The sequence below is a fragment of the Thermobia domestica genome, chromosome 3, assembly GCF_964235325.1.
Source record: "Thermobia domestica chromosome 3, izTheDome1.hap1.1, whole genome shotgun sequence".
Classification (NCBI taxonomy): domain Eukaryota; kingdom Metazoa; phylum Arthropoda; class Insecta; order Zygentoma; family Lepismatidae; genus Thermobia; species Thermobia domestica.
This window is the reverse complement of record NC_137456.1, coordinates 48,568,914-48,589,399: the sequence shown is the minus strand read 5'-3', so window position 1 is coordinate 48,589,399 and position 20,486 is coordinate 48,568,914. Positions and strand designations below refer to the sequence as shown.

Genomic DNA, 20,486 nt, shown 5'->3' with positions numbered 1-20,486 from the left:
ACTTAAAACAACCGGCTAGGATAGCGCGTAAAACAGCTGTCTAGAGTAGCGCGCGGAAAAAACGTACTTCCGGGAGTATTACTCTCCCGAGCGGGTCGTAGCACCAGTCGCAGAAGAAGAATTAGTAGTGACAGAAAAAAGAAGAAGAAGAATTAACTAAAGATTTTATAAAACAGAGGATCTACCTATACAACAAAATCGTGAAGCCACACGTCACAGTTTCGCCACACCTAGTCTGCCCACTCCGCGCCAATAAGATCGCAATGTTTCGAGCCAACAATCATGGCGGAAACGAGAGTAGCCAATCAGAAGTGCCGGCTCAGACGATTCTCGGGTGTTTTTTTTTTTTGGGCTTCATTCAGTTCATATGATGAAGATAGGTATGGACAGATCCTCTATTTTATAACATCCTTCCTTTATCTTATAACATCCTATAACATCTGTAGCAGCAGCAATAGAAGAAAAAGAAGAAAAATAAATTTTTTACGTAAGTTATATACTGTGCTTTGTGGCAAATACGCACTTTTATGTCAATTTTGAACGATTTGCATGAAACTCGGTATGCATAGGTTTCCAGCCATGCTGAATACGAATATGATAACTATTTTGATCTAGTGTTTATAGTTTGTGTGGGATACGCCCTTTTATGTCAATTATGGACGATTTGCATGAAACTAGGTATACATAGGTTTTCGGTCATGGTGATTACGAATATGATATTTGTTTTGACCTAGCTTTTATAGTTTATATTTATTGTATTTTTAGAAAATATTCATATGTACGAACGGTATTAATTAAGTTTTTCATTTTTTACAGGTTTCAAAGATAACAGTTTGCTGACATAATTAGAAGAAGTGGTGTTATTACTTATAGTTAAATCCACAAGTGTATTATATTTATTAAATTTAAATTAGATTGTTAAGAATTAAATAAGCAATTATTATTTAATAGTAACAATAGTGACTTTGTAGTCAGAAAAGAAGTGTTATTTTCAAAGTATAAAAATTGCAACAAATTACGCAAAAATATGTAAAATTGATAATCAAATTATACCAGAACAAATTGTTTATAATGGTAATTTAAAACGTTTTATATTTAAATCAAGTATATCTAACGAAGATAGACTGCTTTTTAAAAGGAAGAAAAAGGAATTTTTCAAATTATTAAAAGAGGAATATCTTTTAAAGCAAATTTTTCTCTGGTTACAACTTTTGAAAAACCAGTAGATTTAGAAACGTGTCGATTTTACGTTAACAGTGGAAACGAAATTATTTTTGCTACTACTGATTTGAATGATATATTGAAAAAATATGTAATAAAATTTTAGTTGAACAAGAAAACAGAGCAATTAGAAAATCAGGCTGGTCTTTATGTGCAGAACCTAATCATGAATTACAAATTAAAATAAGCAATTTCGATCCATCAGCTGCTTCATCGTATATAAAACTACCTCAATGGATTTTATCTAAAAATGCATTTTAAATATTCAAAATACCGGTAATAGATGTTTTATGTATTGTATTCTCTCAGCAGTACACCGCGCGAAAGATCATCCACTCCATGTAAATAATTATATACAATATATTAATACTTTACTACCTTTATTTGAATAAAATGATATATTTTTCTGTTGAACTAATAAGCATAAAGAAATTTGAATATATATATATATATATATATATATATATATATATATATATATATATATATATATATATATATATATATATAATTTATTAATGAACCAATTTCTATTAACATATACGGCATTGATTATGAGAACGAAACAAATTTTCCTCTATATATAAGCGAAAACAGATCTGTAAGTAAATATATTGATTTGTTATAAACTTCCATTACTGTCTCATTAAAAATTTAAACGGTTTAGTTAGACATCAGTTAGGTACTCGTTAAAAATTTATTTGTAGACGGCGTTTATCATACTTTTATAATAAATCAACATTAGAGGAACATGAGAAATTATAAAAGAACACACTGCAACAGAAATTAACATGCCCAAACAAGGGGATGTTTTAAAACTTAGAAAACTATAATTGTTATTACAAACCGATGTCGTAATTGTAGCCGATTTTGAAAGTTTAACAAACCTATAAATAAACATATTGGATCCAACACAACACAAATTCAAGAACACATTCCGTGTAGCTTTGGTTATATTGTATGTTGGAGCAGGGGTGCCCTCAGAGGGGAGCTATGACGCAAACTGCGTCATTGAAATCTTGGGGGGGTGAAAATCTATATAAATATAAATATGTTTGAGGGGGTGTAAAAATTAATCGAAAAGAAGATTTTTTTCATGGAAGAACACCTACGGATAGACAATTGGGGGGGGGGGTGCATCATGGAAACAATATATTTAAGAGCAAAAAATTATGTAATAAAAACGTGTAAGCATGAAGAAATTAAAAAAAATGTAAAGGAAATGTTAAAATGAACTTACGTTTGATGCCTATAAAAGTTGCCTCTTTTTATAATGAAGTTATTGAAAAACTCAACTTAAATCTCATTCAAAATATCATACGATTACAGGGAATCAGGTAAATAAACGGGCATCCTCACGATTATGTTTAAATATAAAATACATACACTTCCTTGGAGATATAATAATCATAATATGTAAAATTTGTCCCCCAGCATTAACTCGTAAAAGGTATTAATAAAATATATATTAAATAAAGTAACAATAAGAAAAAAGATGTCTCCATCAATAAGAGAACAAATAGTATGTGAATTACATAAACCTGCAAGACGTCATTATCCTCGCATCCCCGTTATAACTAAAGGAATTCATGATCTTTGGCAAGCTGATTTAGTTGAAATGAATAGTGGAAAATTAAAAGGTCTAGGAAAAAGTAATCGAAATTTCAAATATTTATTAACTGTGATAGATACATTCTCTAAATATGCTTGGGCTATTCCTGTGAAAAATAAAATTGGGAAAAAATTACACAAGCATTTACAACAGTTCTGAGAAAAGTAAACAAAGGCCTTAATTTTTTACAAACTGACAGAGGTCGAGAAATTTATAATTCAGAGTTTCAGAAGATAATGAAACAAAATAGCATTAAACATTATTCCATGTACTGGAGTGGAGAGTAATGTACTCAATTCTCTCTCGTGGTTGATGTTCCACTCTCCGCGCCCAGTCATTGCTATTTTCCTCTAGTACAATGGACGCACATGAATACATTATTGGAATGAAAGATAGTTCCCACACAACATTTAGTTTTTAGGCAACTGCTTCACAAATAAGAGATGATTGAGTACTTATTAGATTATTGAAAGCACATTAACCACATTTAAATACATGACAATATTAATAAACCGTATTTAATATGAAATATGCACATTATGACGTATAGTCCCCTTCTGCCTTTTAGCCTTGCAATTCAGCTCCCGAAGATGGGGAGAGGAAATTAAGCTGAGTCGAATTCTTTTATCATAATAGGCCATATGAAGAGAGAAATGGGTGAGCAATCACACACACACACATAGAAAGATTTGTGAGCGAGAAGTTTCGCAGCTCCAAATTCCAAGAATTTTGTTTCGGTGCGCACTGATTCTAAGAACTCATGTTCCGCATACGGGGGTTGATTAAAAGATATATAACGGTAGCGTTATAATATTGATAAGTTTTTATTCCTTGAATTTTTCGTGTTGGCAGCAGTAAAGTCACCGATAATGGTATTTTACTTCTCTATGTCGGCACAATGGTTCATAACTTTTTTTGAAGTAATCGACAACCAGAGGCTGATTAATGGGGGCTTAGAGAGGCTATAGCTCCGGGACTCCAGGTGGGCAGGGTCTCCACTCTGATAAAACTTTCAAATGGCTATATAAAAAGAATTATGAAGATACAATAATCATAATAAAATAAAATATGATCAAAGATATGGAACATATTCCCTCAACTTTCCTACTGTACTTTCACGAACTGTATTGGGTAAAGACAGCAGGGGTCTTTACACATTTTTTCTAGTCCCGGTCCTCCAGATAGGTTAATTCAGCCCTGTTGCCACAAACTGATAGTACAATTTTTGTGTGTTGTGTTACTTGAATTTAAATTTTCAGTGTAATTTTCATTCATGAATATATATATTTATTTATTTCTATTATATTTTCAAATGTTCCATGTACACAGCTGGTTATGAGGAGCCGCCAGTCCCTACATGTCCGATAGATGTGTCCCTCTTTTGTTTCACCAAATGGTTTGAACCCTGTTTTAATGTTCTTTACGCAATTGCTAATTATAAAGAATACAAATTTTAATTTTTGGTTGTATAGATGTTATTACATTTATCGTATAAAGGCCTGTAAATACATTTTTGTAGCAGTGTGTTTTACAAATGTTTAAGAAGTAAGCGAATATTGAAAATCGGCAGCATTAAATACACGGAAGAAGATAAACAAAGGCAGACATGTATATTATATAAGTAACTCTCGTGGCCTACACAGGCGTTCCTTATGCCTGAGGCAACCCATATCACTGATAATATTGCACAAGAAAGAAAGAAAGAGGTTTCCAGTGTGGACGCCTCCAGAATATAGGAAATTAAATAAAGGGAGTTATAACTCTAAAACTTTTATTTTCTACAGTTTCTAACAATTTACCCTCAATTGTCTGCGAAACCATCCGCACATTTCTATTATAAATTTTCGTTACTTAAGGGTAAAAGTTGAATAATTACTATAAATTCTGAGGATTGGCAACTCTGGAGACCAAAATATTTGAGCATTAGAGATTGAGAGTACTATATTGACTGATGAACGAATCAGTTTTTGCAGACTTATACATCTTGAACCATAAAAAAGATTTTTTTTTTTTTTTTTTTCATAGAACGAAGCACGAAGCAGTAACAGTCACTGTCAGCTGTATCTGTTCTTACGCAATATGAATGAATGATTTCACTTTCCTGATTCATCGTTACAGGGCTGTCAGAAAGCCGGTATATAAGTTGAAGTATAGGTGTGGGTGAACTACTGTAAGAGAAAGATACGCAAGTCATGGAAGTAAACACGGATTCATTCAAGAAGGGAGTTCTTTTCGGTGTGATAGGAGCATTATTGTATCACACTGTATTATCGTTAAAAAATTATTACAGATCAAAGAAGAAGAGAAGTAACTTAGATTCAGTGAACGACGTTCTGTTTTTTCCCGATAAAGGTATTTCGTGCAAGTATTATTTTGAGGGAGGATGTAATAGAAATCCTTGTGCTTATCTCCATGAAGACACAAGCTTGAGGCAAGTACTCCGGTTGAATGGTATTTTTTTTTTCGTTTACCTCCGCCAGCTTTTCAACATGACAATAATAACTTTATATAGGTTAGGTAAGGTTAGAGTAGAATTATTCTGGTTTCGTTCACTTGCAAGGTTCTATAACACAGGTCCCCCTTCTCATTTAGCTGTAATAAAGACAGAATATAACTACCCTGCGAGGCTCTAACCCGGCTTCACTCGCTGACGCTCGCTCGGCAATACTGTGCGAACTTTGATACAGAAAGGAACCAATTATTACGCTTTAAACCAAAAACTAGGCGGACAACCAACGTCGGAATAAATGCTGCTTTCAATATCGCTATGAAAATACCAAAGGTTTTAAATTATTTCTATTGTCGGATGTGGGGTAGTAGCTTTTTTCTTGCGCTAGTAAAATTTTGTTGCTTGTTTCCATCCCTGCTGTAAACGTATAGCATAGAAAATGCAGTGCATAAAACACGAACTGTCCAACAACGTCAGGCAGGAATGCTGCCCGAGACTTGCGTCAGTGACGATGGGTATACACATTAGGGTTATGAAGAACAGCCCAGTGGATTTTTTGGCTTAAGTTTAGAGTTGCCCCTCCAGTTTCCAACCTACAAAAATGCTGTTAAAACATTAAAAATTGTTAGGTTAGACTAGGTTATGTTAAGTTAGGTTTGGATAGTTTAGGTTCGGTTAGATTACCTGGTAAGACTTAAGGTCCATGTTCCGTTAAGGGAATCCAAAACTAACCTAACCTAATATAACATTATATTATGTAATCAAAGGAAAATCAATGGAAAGAAGTGGAGAAATTGCAAATTTCGTGTGGAAGAAATTACTGGACCCCCTTAACGGAACATTCACCGACTGTAGTTTAGACTAGAACAGTGACCGGAACAGGTTCTCATATAAGTTTCAAGTATCACTTAAATTCAGTAATCCATGGTTCTCATGAAAATTTAATAGATTTTCTTCATTATTCTTATATAATTCTGTAAAACTCAATGCAGAAATATCATATTCAGCGCACCAATTCCCCATCCTATACGACTACCATGCTCTTTAGTTATCGAAACCTTCCGCGTCTTGCAAATAGTACCCACTTCCACATATCTTTTCTCGTATTAAACATAACTTTACTGCTAAACTTTGACACTTAAACATCACATAAGAACTCCAATTTATCATTTCTTACCCCCATTTCTCCTGTAAAATTTTCTTAATTTGTATTTAAAAAAAAAAAAAAACCGGAGGGGCAACTCTAAACTTAGCCCGATTTTTTAAAAGGCAATATTGGTTTTACTATGTTTTATACTTAAAATTGAAAGGGTCTTTGTGCCGCAGAGTAGGTCTAGCATGTTAAGGCTTATAGTAGGTTAGACTAGGATAACTTAATTTCGTATAGTATAGTTTCGGTTGGTTTCCATATTCGTGGATCTATTCTGCGCGACTTTATTCATTTAAAGCTATATTACTACTTAAAATACCACTTAAGCATTTATGTTCTATTCTATTGTACATATGAAAATGAAATTCTCTTCTCGCTAAAAGAAAATCCGTTTCGTGGGAACGACTTTTCACTCTTGACACTCGCTTATATTTCGATTTCTAGAAACAAAAATGCAGACAGTTTTGTTTAGAGTACCGTAGAACGGGGCTACTTTGACAGGTTTTGTACTATTTTAGATGTGTACAGGTGACACTGGCTGCAACCAGTCAATGATACTATTCTTATTATAACAACGGGTATCTAGGTTATCACCTCCACTATTGAACTTAAGTTTCTGTAAGTAAGTTTTGGCGGGAAAAATTAAAGAGTTACCGGTCAAAGTAACCCCCAGGGTGGGGCTACTTTGACACCTTATGTATTTGCTGCATAAGGTCAAAGTTACCCGACGTATGGGGTTACTTTAACATGGAATTAATGTAAATCCAGTGTAAAACACTGTTTTGGTCATGCGTAATGTATGCTATTAAACCAGGAAATCTTGATTGTTTTACATCATTATACACCACTATACAAGTTTTTCTTAAAGCATTACTTTTAACACACCTTACATGTAACAACGGAATGAAAACCTTAATTTTCAACATTACAATCGTAACTAGCAATTTTGGATCCAATATTGCAATACCAACACACGCATTTTTCACACCTGACACACCGAATCCACTCTTTTCCGCCAGTGTAGTTTCGAAAGTCACTCGTACAGATGGCACAGATGTTTTCGTCGTACTCTTTTATTTTCTTCTCCTTTCCCTGGCGGGGTTTCTTGTGGAGCTGTCACGGTTGTCCGGTTTCCAGTTCTTCTATCAGGGGTTCTTCGACGACCACCTCTTCCGTCACCAAGGTCTCTCCGATGTCTCCCTCTTCCACCCTATATCTGGTCTCAGTTTCCAGTTCTTCCTTCCATAGGAGCAACTGTTTTCCAGGAGAAAATAAGATCTTTTTCCCTCACTTCCCTCCGTTCGTACTCGCTCTGGTGCTTGGCCCCGCTCTGGAATCGTGAAGAAATTGCAGGAGACTTGCATCTATGTCTTTCCCGAACTGTGTGCAGTCGGGTTGTTTGGGTAACTTTGAGAGGGGAGCTTCAACGTTTAGGGGAACCAGATCTGTCGCGCGGAATCCTGCCTTCAGGTTCTTGCCTACGGTGGGAGCCAGGGAATCCATGAGTCGGGACAGTAGACCAAGGAATTGTTCCTTGAGAATCGATCCGCTTTGTCGGGTCTCCTTCCGCCATGAACTCAGTACGGCTCTCCACTTCTTTAGTTTCCTGTACACACACACGTCCAGAGGCTGGAGCAGATGCGTCAAGATGCAACGACGCTCATGGAAAAGAAGAATCACTCATGTCAAACTAGCCCCGTTTTACAGTAACAAAGGAGTGGGTGATTCTATATAATGTAGAATAGCAGTCCTATTACATACTGGGTTCAAATCCCTGGGACAAGATTTGTTTAGTTTCTCTCAAAACACGCCAGGACATAGGATAGAACTTCAGATCGGCAGCCAGAGATTGAAGAAAAGAAAAAGAAAGATTTAAATGGACGTTTTTTTTTTTTTTTTTTAATGTCTGCTCTTTTCCGGAAGAACTAAAGTATTGAAAACATCTTTCCTTTAAAAAAAAAACTTGTTATTTTGCTTTTTTACAATAGATTTTATTAAAAAAACTGTACGTCTCATACTTCACCAGATAAAAATAATCAGGAGTTTCCGTATCTTCTTTTTAATGCAACTCTTTTCCGTTGTGTGTTATTATCGAAGTGTAGTGTTGAGAAAATAGAGGTAGCCTAGATCTTTAGATTTCTTTCTTTCTTTTTTTCTTTTTTTTTTTCGAGTGATGATAGGAAAGAAGAAAAAATGATAATCGTGAAAAACTCTAAATTTTATCGGATTTACACGTTTCATGCCCCTTACGTGTCCCCCCCCCCCCAAAAAAAAAAAAAAAAAAAAACTGTTCGTCCATCCGTATCGTTCAATCGAGACTAAAGTTTCTTTATGGAGGTTTTTCGAATTTCCTTCCTTTCGCTAAGTATTCTGCCTGGGACTAATGAGTTTTTTTTTTCTTTTCTTCTTAATTTCAGTTTGGTCCTGGAAATATTCCTTTCTTTGTTTCTCGTTTTCCAGCTTCCTCTTTTAATTCCCAATATTTTCTTTTATATTCGAAATAATCGATCATCACCTATGTTCTTCTTCCTATCTCTCGCTTTCCTTCTATGACGGTATGAAGAAGACAATTTCTTCACAAGATGTGTCCAATCCAATTAGCCTTTCTACGAAGGATGGTGGCTAGAAGCGTTCTCTTCTTTCCTATCCGTTTTAAAATGTCTTCGTTTGTTACTCTTTATGTCCACTTTATCTTCTCCATCTTCCTCCAACACCACATTTCGAAACTCTCTAAATATTTCTTCTCTAACTTCCGTAATATCGAACTCTCTGAGCCAGAAAGTCCCCCATGTTCTCCTGTATAGCACGTCCCCAAGTATAAGGGTAGTTTATTGGATAGTAGAAATGAAAATTTTCGATTTTCTGAAAAACAACTATAACGATTTTATTCATATTCCTATATCATTCCATATATCAAGGTTCCATTAATAACCCTATAATATGATATAAATAGTTTGGAGATGTGTTTTTTCAAATGATGTTCTTGAAAGCGATTTAGGTGATTTTCTTCATATTTTATAAATAAAATGCTTCATTAATAACCTTGCACTATGGCATAACTCATTTATCCTGAAAAAATCCACAAGGATGAGTTTTTATCAATTTACTCAGAAAATGACTCAGGCGATTTTATTCATATTTCATAAATAAATGTTTCATTATTAACTCTATAATATATATTACAACATTTCTCGTGAATAAATCCACAAGGAGTTGTTTATTGTTGGCGGCGAGTTTATTTTTTGGATGATTTTCCCACATGACTTAGGCGGTTTTGATTATATTTGATCAATAACCTTGTATTGTTACGCAAAGCACCTCTTACGAAAATACCCACAATGGTAGTTTAGTTTGTACAATTTCCTCAAAGATGATTCATGCGCTGTGGTTGATATAAGCATAAATAGTTCATTAATAACCTTAATATGTAGGCGTAAGTAATTTCTTATGAAGAAGTCAACAAACGGTAGTTTAGTTTTGGGGTTGAGTTCTCTTCGAACGAACTTTTCCGAAAACATATTTTTATTCATATTTCATAAATAAATGTTTCAGTAATAACTGGAGCATGACATGATTTAGTTTAAGAAATTGGAACGAGAAAGTTTTGTTCTATTTGTAATTGCCACAAGAGAAAATTTTGTTTGCTTTTTATTGCAACTTTATTCTCTTGTATGTACATATTTGAATATCTATATGTAATGTTGGGAAAATAAGTATATTTTTTAGTAATCTAAACTAAAATTTGAAAGAAGGCATTTTAATATTTGTTTGTAAGATAATACGCAAGTATGTACTACAAAAACAACGGGAATGTAGTCTCATTGCTTTTTGTTCCAGATTACAGTCAAAGACCGTTACGGTGAATTTGATTGAGCGCGAACAAAGTTTATTATGTATGATTCCCAAACATGTATATAAAAACTGGAATTCTGTTCTGGAGATCTCCTCGTGATTAATACATACTTAATGCAAATTCTGAAACTAGGCATGTACTGAAAAACAGAAGTGAAGAAAGCAATTATAATCACTTTAAGGTTGTCGTTTCAATCCACGTTGGGAGTATATTTTTAGAGGTACGTGTGTTTGGGTGGATTTTTAGCCCCTTTCTCCCGAAAAGAAAACATTGGGTATTTTTGAGCTAGGGAAAATTCAAATAATCCCAGTACGCATAAACACAGATAGTGGGAAAACAATTTACCGGTATATGGCATAAAAACTCATGCCTTATGTGTTGCACAGGTTATTTGCGACACTTCTATGATCACTTTATACACTGTCTTCACGTAACTATTCACTTCGTCATATGATAAATATCGCACTTTATACTTCATATTTCTATCTTAATTGCAGCTGTAAATATTACAATAGTTTCCGGATGAAGTTTATTGACATGATGATGCCATATTGCAGTATACATGCTTCTTAGATTTTGTGTCACTTTGTAAAAAAAATATTGTAGGAGTATCGGTTTGATGTTTTTGTTTCGAAAGAGCAGCTATAGCAAAGTAAATTTGAACATCTTGCTGTTTTCAAAAGCTAAACGTGATTCAACATAGAGTATTTTATTTTCTTTGCAGGCAGCTTATCAAGTATCTGGAGAGAGCAACCACCACACTAGACATCTGTATATATTTGATGACTTGTCGTGATTTGGGTGATGCTATCATCAGGGCACATAAAAGCGGCGTTAGAGTTAGAGTAATTGTGGATTATGATATGGCTGATAGCAGCGGCTCTGAAATTACACATCTTCGCAAAGAAGGTGGGTACGATTTGCTCTTTTTAATTACTTGTAAAAGGTTTGTCAATCAAATAGTCTATAGTCCATCGCCAAACACAAGGGGCCGCGGTGGCTCAGTGGTAGAGCGTTCACCTCTGGTGCTTGGGGTCACGGGTTCGATCCCAGCCCCCGCCAAGTGAACTTTGTGGTGGACAAACACCGTGTGCGTGGGTTTTTTCGGAGTTCTTCCGTTTCCTCCCACTTTCTTCATTCCACCGTTTCATTCATTACTCATCATCACCGTCTCCTTTAGCCTAACCGGCATAACCGTGGGACGTAAAACTTAAAGATTTCATTTCATTTTTTCCATCGCCAAACAAACAAAACTGTGTACAAGGTGAAAATATAAACACAACCAGGAAGGTCAATGAATCAGCTTGCAGCACATCACAAGAAGACAGAACTGTAGATGATAATGAGTGGCAGATTGTTACCAAACGTCCGAAGCGTAATATTCAAGCAAGACAGACAGCAACAAACCAAATGCATGAGTCAAGTGTCCCTAAGAGAAATCGTTCCAATTGAATGAAAGGAAAAATGAACACTGATAAGCTGAAACTCAATAAGAATCCCTCTCGTGTGGCTGCTTTGTTCGTTACATGGCTTGACCCAACTGTTTCTTGTAATGATGTTCGTAAAAGAAAGTGTAAATATTGAAGTTGGAAAGTGCGTAAAATTGAAAACCAAACATAACAGTTACTCTTCATTTTATGTAAGTGTACAAGAAAATGAGTTTGATAATGTGTGCAATGCAAATGTATGACCAGATAGATTATTGTTTACTAGGTTTATGGGTCGTCTAAAAACTGACATAGTTGTAGAAGAAACTGAAAATGAATTGAACGATAAGGAAGAAAAGTCAGGTAAATAAATTTGTCTTTCTTAATAGCTGAAACCTAAATCTGAGTAACTTGCACTTATTCTATCAAAATGTAAATGGTATTAATTCAAAAGAACGGTCTTTCACGGACGAAGCAAATTGCGAAGATTACGATATCTATTGTATTACAGAAACATGGCAAAAGGAAACAAATGTACATTTCGTACAATTATCTAATAAGTACAACATCATTAGGAAAGATACAAACCTGGCGCTAGAAAACAAATTTAATGGAGGTGGGGGTGTATGATTTTAATAAACAATAAATACTCGCACACAATTATACAAGTTCCTGATGATAAGTTGGACGTAATAGTATTAAAAATTTTAATACCTAACAATAAACCATTTTTACTCTGCACTATTTTTCACCTACACTACTGTCAAATAATTTTATAGATTACTGTGATTGGTTGTGTTTCTACTTGTTGACAATAAAAAGTAATTTTGTAATATTAGGTGATTTTAGTGCTGGAGGAATTGACTGGGAAACAGGAACTGTAACTGCTACCAATTTTTATGCTAAAAAAAAAAAAAAAAAAAAAAAAAAAAAAGTAATAGAATTAAGCAACCTTCTTCAATTAAATCAGCTAAGTAAGTCCTACGATGCGTAAATAAGGATAGAGTACTAGATCTGCTGTTGACGAAAATAGAAAATAGTACAATAAATTTTTAATGTTGAACCATTAACAAAAATCGATCGTTTTCACCCTCGATTTGTATATTCTTGGAATACCACAAGAAACAATAGCTCAAAAAAGAATACAAAACAGACCAGTAATTATGACTTCAAGAAAGTTGATTTCTTGCAGGTTTATTATGGAATAAAGAAAATAAATGAAATTAATGGTACTACCAACAATGTTGATAAAATGTCTGAAAGTTTGCATGACAAAATATATGAAGTTTTCGATTCTCATGTACCAAACAAACTGTATAATAATAATACGACATATAAGGACCCATGGATGAATAGAGACCTTAAATCATTGATAAGTAAGAAAACAAAATATTTTGTTAAGGCCAAACAATCAAATAATAAAATATAGTATCAGAGGTACTCCGATTTAAAAGAAAGTTGGTTAAAAAGAAATTTTAGGGGCTAGAACAATGTACATTATTTGTATTTAAGACTGTACCTGCATTTTCATCATCTTCATTCTCACTTATTTCAGTGTTTGAATTCTTGCTGTGGCTGTTAATTTGTGTCCTATATACTTCGTCAGAATGTGGGGTGACCATAGTGTTGTCGTCCCTATTTCTTATATAATTTTGACATTTGTACGTTGATACACCTTTTTCTGAGTACATATCGTACTCAATACGTCCAAATTTTAGGCAGTTTTTGCGAACAACACATTAGTTATGTACAGGGAGAATCTAATCACATTACTTATAGATCTAAAGAGAATACATCCAAAATCAGATATACTACGGAATTAGAAAAAAATGTCTTAGACATAATCATTAGAATTGAGAATAAATTTCATACGAAATTAGGTAGGAAACGGAATGCTTGTACTTTTTATATTAGTAAATAAATAATTACATAAAAATAATAGCGCCTTCTTCGGGGTGAAGGCGAAGTTCGGATAAATTTCTTCCTTACAATTTATATGAAAGGGAAAAGGAAAAGGAGGAGCAATTAGGATACAGAAATTAGTATACATAAACGAGTATTCCAAATCTACGCTTACCAAATGAAATAAATAAATAAATGAAAGGGCTTTACTATTTACAAGAAAGGTCAAAGAAACAATATGGAAAATAAATATAATACAACTCCTGATAATTGGCTAGCTAAACCGTAGTGGCCTAAAATATCATACACACAACAAAAGATAGCTAAAAGTTACGATCTTAGAGTAGCTTTAAAATCTCCTGGGAATTTAGAAAAGTATTTTAAAGAGTATGAGTTACTACATTGACTTAGAAGTTTATTATGAAGTTAGATGCTAATGTGAAACATCATACATTCGTATGACAAAAAGACATGCTGAAACTAGAATAAAATAGCACATATAAGATTCTAAAGATAATGAAACAGCATTGTCAGAATTATCTGAACATCTTACGTAAACTAAGTACATTATAAACAAGGTAACTATCTTACATAGGGCTCTTCGCAAATTGAAAGATGCATTGTTATGAGTCGTATTTTGTTAGATTTAAAGAACCTAAATTAATTCAAGACCGAGAAACTCTGGACAAACCATGGGATTACATTATAAACTATTGGGCACAAAACATATAAGTTCGCGGCAAGATTTAAAATAAGGAATTCAGCATACATTTAGGAATTGCCATCAGTGACATAAATATGGCGTACTTCGTTGAAGCTCGATAGCGTTAAGAAGCTCCATTTTTTTTAAATGTCTTTTAAATACGACAAATTTAGGACAGTAGAAGGAAATGTAATTATTTTTCGGGTGTTTCTGTATATTCAACATAAAACTCAGTCAAGAAGATATTCAAGGTAGATGAAATCATAAAGAATACCGTCATTCATTTTTCTTGTGATGAAGGCTGCAGAAATTAGTGAAGTCGAAATTGATCCGAAAAAGGAACAAAACAGTACGTATTAAGAAGTATTTTTATTATATAATTATATACAGGGGCCGTTCGGAAAGTTACCCCCGATTGGTCAAAAAAGAAACACCAAAGTAAATAAGAATTTATTATATACATCTGAAAACTACTTCTTTGCTCTATTTTTCAACATAGTTTCCATAAACATTCAAACAGTTATATTTCTGCACGGGCTTAGAAATTCCATCAGCGTAAAAATCTCCCGCCTGTGCCTCGAGCCAGCCTGTGACTGCATCTTTCAGCTCCTTATCATCACCAAAGTGCTGAGATCCAAGCCACTTTTTCATATGCATGAAGAGATAACGTCGATTTTCACGAACTTTTCTGTCAATTTTCTGAACGGGTTCATCAGTGACCACTGATGAACTGCCACTCCTATCTTCATCATGAATGTCTGTTCGTCCACTTTTAAATGAACGAACCCGTTCACGAACAATTCCTTCACTCATCACACTTGGTCCGTACACGACACAAAGTTCCCGATAAATACCTGCTGCCGAATATTATTTTGCCGTAAGAAAACGTATAACAGCTTGCACCTCATACTTGGTGTGGTTTTCTATTGTAGCACACATTTTGAGACGCTACAAAAGTTCAGCTAGTGATCAGACAATCTTCACTCTACCACGGGTGGATGCAGACTGATCTACCGCGCATGTCTGTGCAAAGGTGATAGCGCCACCCTCACTACTTCACGTATAGTGACCAATCAGAGCTTACCTTTTGAACGCACCTCGTATATATGTAATAGTGCAAGGTAAGGTATATATTGTATATGCAACATGAAAACTAACATTTTAAGGAACAAACTTGTTAAATATTTCTGAAAACACTTTTTATTTATTTATTTAAATTAGGTGTTCCAATTCGAATGAAGAGATCTCCTAATCTCATGCACCACAAGTTCTTTGTACTGGATGGGCAACTAGTAGCAACAGGCAGTTTTAATTGGACATGGAACGCAATAACAAGTAACTGGGATAACTTGTTAATTACGAGCGTTCCAGAATTAGTACATCCGTTTAAACAGAAATTTCAGAATCTTTGGGATGAATTTTCTGCCGAATCTTCGTGATCGAAGGTATGGATGGAACTTTTCACCAATGAATTTTTCCGGCATTTGTAGAAGTATTTTTGTACGATGTTAGTTGTGTGAATGTTGTTTGTATGGTAAAGAAGAAAACAGTACTATAAAACTTGAATATTAGTTATAATTGGTTTATTATTATGTGCCGCAAGTATTGAATGGGAGTAATATCCTGAAAAGTGTACATATAGTTTTTTTTTTTTTTTTTTTTTTTCTGGGAGATTCTCAAATATTTTCTGGCAGTATTCTTTGTAGTAATTCTATGGCTGGTCATATTCTGTAAATACTGGTCATATTTTAAAGTGATAAAAAGAATTTATGAAATATATTTGGTGATGTGATAATATTATTCTAGTGCTTTTTGTTGTTTTATGATGAACATTTAAACAATTTTATGTTTATTTTATTTCATTATATACTAGTCTTATATTTTAACATGCTTTAATAATGTACAGCTGTAAAGAGCGAGCCAGAATCAGCATTCTTACAAAGTTGGTTCTTTTTTTAAAGAAGTTAATAATAATGTTTGTAATTGTTGAACTGAAGTTAAAGCGGAAATTTTGAACTATTTGTAAACTAGGATGATATATGTTTTAGAATGTTTGTTGTTAGAAAATAAAAATACAATAATAGGAGATAGAAAAGACTTACCTGAACATATCTGAAAGAAACAAAGGCCACGATGGCTCAGTGGTAGAGCGTTCACTTCTAGTGCATGGGGTCCTTGGTTCGATCCCAGCTCGCTCCAAGTGAACTTTGTGGTGGACAAACACCGTTTGGGTTTTCTCGGGGTTCTCCCATTTCCTCCCACTTTATTCATTTCACCATTCCATTCATTTCTCATCATCACCGTCTCCTTTAGCCTAACCGGCGTAATCGCGGGACGTAAAACTGAGATATCTGAAAAAACAATTTCGCTCAATCTCATTAGATTTCATCAGATCATTAAAAAGAAGTTAAAACAGGCTTACTGAGATGTGTAGCTAAGGTGTTTTTTTTTAAAGATCTGAAACTTTGTCACTCATTGTTTTTACCTTCCAATAATGCGTCGTTCGAAATCTATTATGTATAACCATTTTTTTGATGGCCTGATGAAGCGATTTGAATTTAGGAAAAATTTTCTTCTTTCCAAGATGTGCTCAGGTAGGTTTTTCTTTTTATATTTTATATTAATAATGGTGATACGTAGTGTTTACAAGTAAATACTGAATATGTACTTACATTAACTGAATATATAATGAAAAGTTGAGAAATATTCCGTATGTACAGTATTATCCAGTTAAGTATACAGCAGATAATTTAGAACGAAGAAATTTGTTCTTGAATAATGGCAATAGTACTCTCCCAGATGTTCAGAACCCTTTTCAACATTCCAGCACGTGGAAAAGGTAACCGAATAAATTATGAGAAATACTAATCACTCCGTCTTGTGAATAACAAACTAAATTTTTTGTTTCCAGGTTTTTAAGGAATAGCTAGAGAACAAGCAAGTAGTTACAGAAACCCCATGCATTGTGTGAGAAAGTCTTTTGGGGGCGTGAGGCCGGTGATCGATCTCCGATCCCTAAATTCTAAGGTCATAAGCCCTAGAATCCAGGTTGAACCAATAAATTAAATACTTTCCCGGATTTCTGGAGCAAAAATTTTTAGCTCTATGGATGCCACCATGGGTTATTACGGTGTTAAGCTTCATCCTGATTCCTTTCCATGCACTAGTTTCATTTATCTAGGACGACAATATGTTTTATGCATTCTACCGATGGGGCTTAAATCTAGTCCTAGTATTTTCCAAAATGTCATGAATTCTTACTTTGGATTAGACACTCGAAATTTTCGTTGTAGTATACCTTGATGATTTGTTATGTTTTAGTTCGAATCTCACTGAACATTTTGAACATTTGAAAAAACTTTTCAAAATTCTAGAATTTGGAAATTTTGCTTTAAATTTTAAGAAATGTTAGTTTGTAAAAACTGAGATTTCATTTCTAGGACATGTTGTGAATGGAGAGGAATTGAAACCTAATCCCAAGCAGAATGAAGCTATAAAATGTTTTCCGGTTCTTAAAAATAAAAAGAAATTAGATCCTTTTTAGGTATTCTTTCGTGGAGGAGAAAATTTATCCCTCAATTCGCTAGGACTGGATCTTATTTATTGAGTTAGTGTCACATCCTCATTCGTTAATATTTTACAATAGAGCATGAAAACTTGAAAATAACAATAACAAAATAAAGATTAACAAGAAAGCAAGTTAATAGGTTTAAAAATGTTAATACGAAAATATTTAGTATTCCGTTTATATGGATGTAGTTAGCAGCATTGAATGAAATACTTTCTGAATAAGTGTGATGCTCATTCAGCGTATAACTAACTCTGGAGTCTTGTCTGATAAAGGAAGAAAAGACATTGATTGTGTGATAGATTGTTACATGGAATCCATTTCGGGTAAAATTCAGATACGTAAAGAGTGTTAGTTTTTTTTTTTTTGTAATAAGAGGAATTAAGATTACTATTAGTTTTCTGTAAATAGATTTTGGATGTTCATTAAGTGAAGGTCTTTCTTGAAATTGAAACCACATCAAGGAACGTAGTTTTAAAATGTTATGTAATTATAAACTTACGTGTACTCCAATTACTGAAATTCGGTTACAAGGATTTCAGCTGCTTGATCTGCAGCCTTCTTCAGATATTACCACACTATTTAGCACTAATTCACATTACTTATTATCAGGGCTTGGGCTTGAAAAATCCACTCGCCAGTAGCGAGTATTATACTTTTACATTTGGCGATATAAGTCCGATCAATCAAAAACGTGAATTCAAGAATAAATAGCAGATGTCACTCTTTTTTTTCTTGTAAAAGAGAGATGTCAGTAAACAAAATAAAAATTGTTTACTGCGTCGCAAAGTGATTTTTGTTTATTTGTATAAACACTGTGACTGCAAAATGGTCTGGTTGGTAGATTTTTTGGCTGGCGATTACTTGCATGCAAGGTTTCTCAAATCTTGATCGTAAAAGGAAAAAAAAAATCCTTAATTGTTCAACAACTGAAGAAGACTCCAGAACAAACAACTAAACCCATTCAGCAAGTTTCACTAATTGGAACACGTAAGGTTAGTAGCTATGTTGAAGATCTTCCTTGTCCATATTACGTTTTTCCAATAGTTAATAGTGCAAATTGGTGATGGAATTTAATAATATTCAGAGGCAATTTTCTTTCCTTCAGTTTTGTAAAGAATAAAAACTTGTTTAGGTAATGAACTGCGCTCGTATACTAAAGTGCTTATGGCCTTACCTTGAAATGAAGACTCGGATTGATGTTGATAGAACTATTAACCTCCCGATATGCAACACAAAATAACTCTTGGTAATGCAATTTTGCTACGTCTGTAATCCGTGTCTGTCCATCCCTTAACAAAGGGTAATGTAAACTTAATATATGTTCTATATATTCATAGAGTATCACATCTGTGCAAAGTTTATTAGATAAGCTACATAAAAAATTTTAATTTATTCGAAGTTAATGAAATTTTTAAATGCATTAGCAAAGCAATAATACGTTGTTTGTATTCATGTTAAAATTTTGTGCAGTACATTAATAAACAAAGAAGGAAAAATGAAACTTCTTTTAAAATATTTTACAACTCATTCAGAAATAGAATTGTATCAAAGTTGATTCTTAATTGTAAGTTACGAAAGGTTATGTTCTGTTTTAAACCACGATGCATGTTTTTGTTCAGTATGTCAATGTACAAAGAATTACTGTTAATAGAAAAACTACATTCCATACTGTGCTGTAAAGATTCCATTGACAAGTTGATTTGTAATGCTAGTGAGATCTGAAGTTTTAATACGACGGCCGTTCGGAAAGTAACCTCCGATTGGTTAAAAAAATAAAACACCAAAGCAAATAAGAATTTATTATATACATCTGAAAACAAACTACTTCTTTGCTCTATTTTTCAACATAGTTTCCATAAACGTTCAAGCACTTATATCTCTGTACCAGCTTAGAAATTCCATCAGCATAAAAATCTCCCGCCTGTGACCGCATTTTTCAGGTCGTCATCATCACCAAAGTTCTGAGATCCTGGAAATTTGTGGAAATTCATCGGAAAGCTCTGAGATTATAAAACGTCGATTTTCACGAACTTTTCCTTCAATTTTCTGAACAAGTTTATCACTGACCACCGATGGCCTGCCACTCTTCTTCGTCATGAGTATGTGCTAGTCCACTTTTAAATGAACGAACCCATTCACGAACAACTCCTTCACTCATCACACTTGGTACATACAGCTCGAAGTTTCCGATGAATAGCTGCTACCGAATATTGTTTTGCCGTAAGAAAACGTATAACAGCTTGCACTTGGCGGGATTTTCTATTGCAGCACACATTTTGAGGCGCTACAAATGTAGAACTAGTGAACAGACAACCTTCATTCTATCACGGGTGAATGCAGACTGATCTATCGCGCACATCTGTGCAAAGGTGATAGCGCTGGCCCCACTACTTCACGCACAGTGACCAATCGGAGGTTACTTTCCGAACGCGCCTCGTAAAATTATTCTGCTTGTAGTCAACGAATAAGTTTAAGATTCGTGATTCTTTTAATAGTCAGTGCTAGAAAGCACAGTTTTAATATTTAAGCATCGCTCACTGCCTGACGTATCTTTGTAGTAGGTTTCGTGTGTTATGAATTGATCTCAACATTAGAAAC

At 34.0% G+C, this 20,486-nt stretch overlaps 1 protein-coding gene across 1 annotated transcript; it reads left to right on the top strand.

The window, feature by feature from the left end:
• The first annotated feature begins 4,897 nt into the window (after window positions 1-4,897).
• On the top strand, window positions 4,898-18,503 carry zuc (Mitochondrial cardiolipin hydrolase zuc). The gene is made up of 3 exons (XM_081750805.1): window positions 4,898-5,268; window positions 11,014-11,194; window positions 15,539-18,503. The coding sequence occupies exons 1-3, from the start codon at window positions 5,026-5,028 to the stop codon at window positions 15,754-15,756; spliced, it is 642 nt and encodes a 213-aa protein (XP_081606931.1). The 5' UTR covers window positions 4,898-5,025; the 3' UTR covers window positions 15,757-18,503.
• Window positions 18,504-20,486: the final 1,983 nt, after the last annotated feature.